The 7,836-nt window shown below is 52.4% G+C and overlaps 1 protein-coding gene across 1 annotated transcript; it reads left to right on the forward strand.

Annotated features, from left to right (window-relative positions):
* Positions 1-2,594: 2,594 nt before the first annotated feature.
* On the forward strand, positions 2,595-7,836 carry MSX1 (msh homeobox 1). Its single transcript, XM_083456729.1, has 2 exons — positions 2,595-3,172; positions 7,015-7,836. The coding sequence occupies exons 1-2, from the start codon at positions 2,713-2,715 to the stop codon at positions 7,443-7,445; spliced, it is 891 nt and encodes a 296-aa protein (XP_083312855.1). The 5' UTR covers positions 2,595-2,712; the 3' UTR covers positions 7,446-7,836.

The raw sequence follows: 7,836 nt of genomic DNA on the forward strand, positions 1-7,836 counted from the left end.
CAAATCACAGCGGGCATTCTCAAGCGGGCACGCCCCCCCCCCCTTCTGTGAATCCATGGATCACAAATCGCTCATCCCTCCCTAGAAGTAAATACTTTTAGGCTGCAGGCCGAGGGCCATTTACACGAAGCTCCGTGGGCCTTTTACCGAGTAAGATCTTGCCGTTAAACCCCAAGATGGTGCGTGGAAGTTAAACATAAGCTTCCATTTTTTCGGGGTTAAATTTAGCTTTATCGTTCATCACTAAGCCCTAGGTTACTGTACCGCATTTATTTCAATGGCTCCTCTTTGAGCGCCCGTTACACGGCTGACCCCCCCCCCCCCATAGTGTTATTTATTGTTTCAATAACAGCAGCAACAGGAAGGAGCAGTGTCGTTATTCTTATTAAAGTATATGGAGACGGCGATAGAAAGAAACGTGTAACGTGTTCCAGGAGAGATGTGTAAATATGAACGAGTTTGTTTTTCATCCGAAAAGAGGGTCTTCTCTTCATTGAGGGCTTTTTGTTGTTGTTTTGCGGGGCGGGGGGAGGAATCAGGCGCTCTAGGTACACCCTGGGAGTCCCGGGGGGAGAGCCAGGGGGGAGCAGCGGTTAAGAGCGTCAGCTCCACCTCGGGAGATCTTTGTTCCTCCTCAGCCATGAAACTTTGCGAGGCTTTACTCTCGGCAAACCTGGCCCCCTTCGCAGGGCTGTTGTAAGGGGAAGTTGGCGGGGGGAGGGATTCACATACGGGGCCATGAGCTCCTTGGAGGGAAATTTACATACAGGAAATATATTTATGCAGTAAATAAATAGCGATACTCGAGGTTGGGTCATCCATCTACGGTAACGCAATGCTGGGTCTGTCTGCGTGAGAACCTAGGCGCAGCCTTAAGAACATTCCTGCTTCCTTTTCCTCGGCTCCTTCGCGTATTGACAAACCTAGCTTTGCTGTGACATTCACCCATCCATCCCATAATCTAAGCGCTCATAACCTCGCGTCTTCCTTGGGCCCCGTTCAAAAGGCAGGGGCTCCGCTGTGCCTCCGCGTTTAGATAATTGCCCTTAAATGACTGCAAGAAGCTCTTGTGTTTCGCCGAGATTAGAGCCCCGCAGCTATCAATAAACTTTTCCCAGCAAGCGGCCAATCCCATTATGAGAGAGAGCAGCGCCTTTTACTGCACATCCGTCCTGGCCGCGAGGATAAGGGATCGTAAAAGGCATTCACGAAACAAAATCTCCTTTTTAAGACCTTAATTGGTCGGGACTAGAGGTTAGACTTCCTTTAGGGTATTAACGCTCCAATCTCTAGGCACCTTTACAATGATTCTTTACCAAAGAATGATCCCGTCGCCACACTGTATGCCTTATCCATACAAACAGAGCTCTAGGAGAGATGCACCAGATACAAATGACGGGCAGGGTTTGCCCCTCTTCTTGCCTCCTGCTTGTTTGCTTGTTTGTTAAATTGCTTTTTTGTAAGCCGATGGGGAAGACTAGCTACATACTGTATCTGCACTGAGACTGGGTCATACCGAGGGCAGATCGCATCCTCATCCAAATCCCTGCAAAATCAAGTATAGCCCATCTAATGCTAATATGATTATAAATAAACTTAAACCATATAGTACATACAATACATCGTATTTAATTCATTGGCTTATATATTGGACTCTCTGTGGTTTTTTGTTTGTTTGTTTTTGTCAGTTTGGGAGTTTATTGTGCTTAAGAAGAACTATTATTTCACAACCAGAGAGGTTGCCATTTCATCCACACTTGTTTGGAATGAGTCTCATTGCACTTACTTCCGAGTAAGCTACACGACGATGCAGCCAAATTTAATAGCTTTTTTCCACATTGATTTCCCCTCCAAACGCGAAAGGCATGTGTAAACGTATCCCTTTGAAATCAGTGAGCATCAAAATGATTTTGGGCGGCGGGGTTGGGCAAATATTACATATTATTACAGCATTCTCTCTATCTCTCTCTTACACACACACGACTGCAGCCCATATTCAAAGAAGACTTGTTTACTTTATTTCATATTTATTTCACAAACTCTATATACCGCTTGATTGTCGGAGGCACTTCAAAGAGAAGAAAAACTAAATGGTTATCGTAGAACTAGATTGCACGCCGCTGATTGCGAGAGAAGGGGTAAAGTAATTATTCTACGATAATCTGAAGATGAGCATCGTCGTCCCAAGCAAAGCTCAGGCTCGCGGAATTTCCATTGCAGAGACGGAGCGAGCGGGGACGGAAGGGAATCCTGGCAAAACAAACAACTCCTCGAGGTGAATCGACGGCGACGCGAGGTGAATGGGAGCTGCCCAGAGGCGGAGAACGAAAGTCCGGCGCGCAATCGCTCCTGGCTAGTGCCGAGCAAAGTTTCTTCCCGGCTTGGCGGGCGCGCCGGGCAGAGTCGAGCGGAGGCGCGCCGGGCGCTCCCGCCTCCTCTTCCTCCGCCTCCTGGTCCTCCTCGCGCGCTCTCTTGCGCGCCGCACCCAATGGGAAGGCAGCGGGACCCCCCTTCGGAGCGCGGATTGGCCGCCGTCGGGGGCGGCCTGGCTTTATTAGCCCGCCGGGCTGGGTCCCGGGCCTCGCCAAGCGGAGCCCTGACGAGCGAAGGCGCCGCGCAGCCGGGAGCGCGGGCCGGGCCTGACTCCGCGCCCACCTCCATGAGCGACGGCTGCGAGAGCTGGGGCGCCGGCGGGGGGACGGGGGGAGCTGCATGGCCCCGGCGCTGGAAATGACTTCTGCTCAGAGCGCGGCGGGCAGCGAGGAGCCACCCGCGCCGCCTTTCGGCAAGCCCGGCCCGACGGGGCCCCCGGGGGCCACCAGGGGCCGGGAGGAGGGCGGCGGCGGCGGCGGCGACAAGCCTAAGGCGGCTCCGGCTCTGCTACCCTTCAGCGTCGAGGCGCTCATGGCCGACCGCAGAAAGCCCGGCAGCCTGCCCGGCGGGCCCGAGCGGGGGGAGCCGTCGGCGCACCCGAGGCCCCTCAGTCCCAGGAGGGGGGCGCCCTCTGCCGCGGCGCCGGAGAGACCGGCCTCGGCGCTGGCCATCGCCACCCATTTTGCTGTCGGGGGATTAGTCCAGGTGCCCGAAGAGGCGCTCGCCAAAGCCGAAAGCCCCGAGAAGCCGGAGCGGACGCCCTGGATGCAAAGCCCCCGCTTCTCTCCGCCGCCGCCAAGTAAGTGAGCAGCCGGGAAGCGCACGTGGACTTGGCCGGGAAGCGAGTAGCCAAAACGCCGCGGTTGAGTATGGGGAAGCCGGTCTCGGCTGTCACTTAAGACAAGGGGACTTTTTACTTTCCAGTAAATGCATGTCTTGAGCGCCGGAGAGATGTTCCAGGTTGCTGCTTCCGCTCGTGGAACTTGAGTTGCTATTAGTTAAACAAAATGCAAAACAAACCAACCGGCCACCAACTCAAAGCGCGTAGGTGCCCGGCCTTGATACGCTCAAAAGGTGTTTACTTGGAAGTAAGGAGCACCGGTTTCTAACAGGATCGGCTTCCCCTTGCTTAAACCAATCCTTGGTCTCAACAGGCCTTGATTCCAAGTCGGGGATTAGTCGGATAGCGGCGTTTTAGCCAAATTAAAGCCGAGAGCGTCGAGCAGCCCGGAAGCTGAGATCGAGGCGACCTTTTTAAAATATGCTTAGGACCAGAGCAGCTTCCAGGCAGCTCCTGCCTGCCTTCCGCCGCTGCTTGACTTGGCCGTGAAGCAGCGGCAAGCTGCCTCCAGCCCGAATGCGGCCAAAGGGGAGCTGGGGAGGTGCCGTCATTGCAGATCGTGTCGCTCCTGTAGAGCCCATTTGGGGGACCGTCTCACTTTCCCCGCAATCCTAACTCCCCGCTGCCTTGAAGAGGGGCCTCTTCAGACAGCTACAGCTGTTGGTAAACATTGCTGGCCGGATCCTGCCAACTGACAATTGCCCAGAGAGCCCAGGGTCCCAGGGAAGGTCTCCTTCAGTGGGTTGGGAATGAAAGGTCACTTGGACCTGGTTTCTGAACCAGCCACCACTTTCCAGGGGGAGGGGGAGGGATGCCTGGGACTTCCGGGTTTCAGGGCCTTTTCCGCCACCAAGGAGCCCGTTTCTGGGCTGAGAGAGACAGACAGACAACCTGGGTAAGGACATTTTAAACCATTGCGGTTTGCACACCATCTGGAGAACCAGAAAATCGCTACGAGCACATTCGTGCTTTTTAAATAAAAAAAAATGCTAAACAAATAGGAAAACGTAATAAGGAAATCCGATGAGTTTCGGCTGCTTATTTCTACTGCGCTTCTCGTTAATGGTCCTTAAATTGCGCTGTTGGGAAACAGAATCAATTACAGCGGAATCCTTTCCATCACCACTGAAGTCCCCCCGAGTTCATTTGGGAAGACTCCCACGTATAGGGTTTCAGCCTTATTTTCCCTGTGAGACCTTCCACGACATCCTGAGGTCCAGGAAACTTAGCTTCCAACTCAAAGTAGTTTACTTTTCTCAGCAAACTTTTTAGGATCGAAGGTGGCGGAGTCCATGCAGACCCCGCCCTGCCGCATAATCCGCCTAAGCCGCAGTGTTTCGTTTTAAAGACAGTTGATTTGTTTCCGGATCGGCCTGAGCAGGAGAGGAATTAGCGGGGACTTTTCTGCCTCCTTTTCTCTCCCGCGGATTAACACAAGAGTATTTTAGCAGTTTAAAATAGTTTAAGGGCGCTATTTTAATGTGCTCTAACTCCTACTTGTGTCCGTGGAAATTCCTTTCAGTCAGTGAGTAGGAGTCTCCGGGCAGAGGGGGCTTTGGAGAAAATGCCCATAACATTTCTAGCGATGCTAAATTCCACTACAATAGATCGCTCTGATTTGAACCGTTTCTAAAATGTCCAGCAGCCTCACTTTGGAAGTTAGGTGTTTGTTCCTTGAAAAGTCGTCATATCTTGGACTTCCTACCGATATGTAAAAAGTGAAAAGCAACTGAAAGTAACGAAACAGGCTTCTCTGGTATTTTTTGTTCAGGGCTCATGTCGTTTTGGATTAATTAGGAGTTTCTTTCCAGCTGGATTCCCAACCCCCTGTAATTGCAATTTATTTTTAAAATGTTGCCCAGATAAGGTTTTGTTTTTTGTTTTTAAAAAAGCAATCTTCCAAATAATTGCAAACGGAATGTGAAAAGAGAATCTATCCCATATTGTAATTGTCCTCCTGCTATGGCTTCCCCTGTGCAATGCACGGAATCTAGAAGGGACGGGGTTGGGGAAGAGTTATGTGAGTATATCTTCAAAGACTATCGAAATTAAACATATTAGGAAGAATATATTCTCCAGGTCAGCTTAGCGTCCTACCGTGGGTAGCCTTAACTTAAAATGAGCCAAATCTACCGGGAAAGTCTTGCAACAAAGATACTCCGGCATTCCCGAGGCCTGCGCTGGTGAACTGTGGCTCTTTCCCTTCAAGGGGGGTTTGCTGGGAGGGCTTCCCGTTGGAATGTCTCCAAAGGATTTCATCACAGCTGGCAGCCCCGGCCTGTAGGGATGAGTCGCAGTGGGAATTACTCCCAAGTAAAGGTACCTACGACTACAGGAGCTCCAGTGTCTTCTCTGCTAATGGGAACACTGAAAGCGATCTACAACTTTTGTGAGTGGAAATGCTTCACTTGGATTCAACTTGACTTGAGGCTATGATTTAAAACAATTAACATGAATCCATTAAACCTGCCAGGCTTTATTTTCAAGTAAATGTGTTTAGCAGTCTAAATTCTTCCGCTCAAAAGGGTGTGGGTCGGAATGCCGAGAGTCGTTCTTAAAGCAGGCCATAAAAGGAGCAAGCGGCGTCCTCACGGACTCCCTAATTAATGACATGCGCACTCTGTTTCCCAAGAGGGCCATAAACGGGATGTGAGTGACAGGACCTGCCCTTTTCATTTTTTAATTTTTTTCCCTTTAGTTCAGTAATTTATGGTTTCCTTCCTCCCCCAACCCCGCTTTCCCCTTCTTATGAACTGCCCCAACACTTTATTTTTCTATCTGGAGCACTAATAAATGCACCCAACCTCTTAAAGAAAACGCACCATTTTGGGAGCCACGCGCGTCTTCCCCCACGGATAAGCCTTTGGGAGGGGTTGGCTGTGGTGGCGGCGTGGCTTCGCGTGACACCCAGGCGCCTCTTGGAAGGCTGCAATCCTATTCGCTTACGTGGGAACAAGGCCTTTTAAAGCGAGTGGGTGGGATCAGGCTGATTTGGGCTGTCAGAACGACCTCTCTCTCTCTCTCATCCAGCTAAAAGTCGCCTCCTTATTTAAATCTGTACAATTCGGGGGGTTTCCAGCACCCCATTTGTTCAGTTGCAAAATGTCCCCCTGTAAGTCGACTTGGCTTTCCTACCCGGGAACAGCTCCGCTTCAGTAAAATGCAAGGTCCAGTCCGTTTGAAAGTCCTTCTGCATTTTAACGCGGCTCGCTCTTAAGTGTGTTTAGGATTGTACCACCATACATCCAGGTTCAGACTCCAGTTACTCTGAATCATTGTTACTCCGCTCAGCTGAATATAGAACCCAGCACTTGAAATATTCTAATCTGGAAAATCCCGAAGAAATTGCCCTTGCAGCTTAAATAACCAGAAGCACTGTATTTAATACCAATTTGGCCCATTAATGTCAATAGAGCTAAATTGCCTTACTGTGGTTTAACTAGATGACGGTTTAACCCGAGCAAGCTGTCAAACGAGATCCGCCTTACAGCCGGTTTCTAAAATATGTTTACTCTGAATTAAATCCTACTGAGTCCAGCCAGCGATGCTTATTTCCTGATAAATTTGCCCAGGTTGCGGGTCCTCCTGCACTTTAAGATTGCTCTTCCACTGAGGCGACCCTGCAAACGGCTTTTGGGCTTGCGGGGTGAGCAGATGGTCTGATCCTGTGCGCCAGCCGGGCTCCTTGGCCTTCCCGGGATTGTTGCGCCTTTTGCCGGGGGGGGGGGCGGCCGGGCGGCTGGGCGCGCCGGGGTGTCTTTGGGCAGGGCCTTACCAGGTGTCGCTCGCTGTCTCCGCAGGGCGCGCCAGCCCGCCGGCCTGCACCCTGCGCAAGCACAAGACCAACCGCAAGCCGCGGACGCCCTTCACGACGGCGCAGCTGCTGGCGCTGGAGAGGAAGTTCCGCCAGAAGCAGTACCTGTCCATCGCCGAGCGCGCCGAGTTCTCCAGCTCGCTGAGCCTCACCGAGACGCAGGTCAAGATCTGGTTCCAGAACCGGCGCGCCAAGGCCAAGCGGCTGCAGGAGGCCGAGCTGGAGAAGCTGAAGATGGCAGCCAAGCCCATGCTGCCGCCCGCCGCCTTTGGCATCTCCTTCCCCTTGGGCGGCCCGGCGGTGGCGGGCGCCTCTCTGTACGCCTCCTCGGGGCCCTTCCCGCGAGCCGGCCTGCCCGTCACCCCCGTGGGACTCTACGCGGCGCACGTGGGCTACAGCATGTACCATCTCACCTAGAACCCCCCTGGGCGAGCCGGGGGCTCCTCCACCCCAGAGGATCGGGTCTTGGCGAGAAGGCCTGTCAGACGTGTCAGCCCTCGGTCCCTCGAAGGACAGGCACCGGAAGGAGAGCTGGTCCGCTGGACTCGCCCAGGTAAAGCCTCTCTCGAAGGACCGGAATACTCCGCAGGCTTGGGCTGCCCCTTTGGACGCAGGAGTCAGACTGTGGACACCCCGCCCCCCCAAATCCCTCCAGGCCCCAGGACTGCACTTGCTGCTCTTTGCCGCTTGTTCTTCCACCAAGCCCCGTGGAAGGGCTCTGCGTACTGTGTAATATACTGTACAGTTGAAAATTTATTATCGTTTATATTAATAGCTATATTTGATAAATAAATTAATTTTAAATGAC

Source organism: Podarcis tiliguerta, assembly GCF_965153285.1.
Source record: "Podarcis tiliguerta genome assembly, chromosome: 9".
In the NCBI taxonomy this organism is placed as follows: domain Eukaryota; kingdom Metazoa; phylum Chordata; class Lepidosauria; order Squamata; family Lacertidae; genus Podarcis; species Podarcis tiliguerta.

Excerpts from the sequence above, each read along its gene's own strand:
- MSX1 (XM_083456729.1), top strand. The coding sequence starts at position 2,713 with ATGGCCCCGGCGCTGGAAATGACTTCTGCTCAGAGCGCGGCGGGCAGC. Across the intron at positions 3,173-7,014 it reads CTTCTCTCCGCCGCCGCCAA|GGCGCGCCAGCCCGCCGGCC; the intron begins GTAAGTGAGCAG and ends CTGTCTCCGCAG.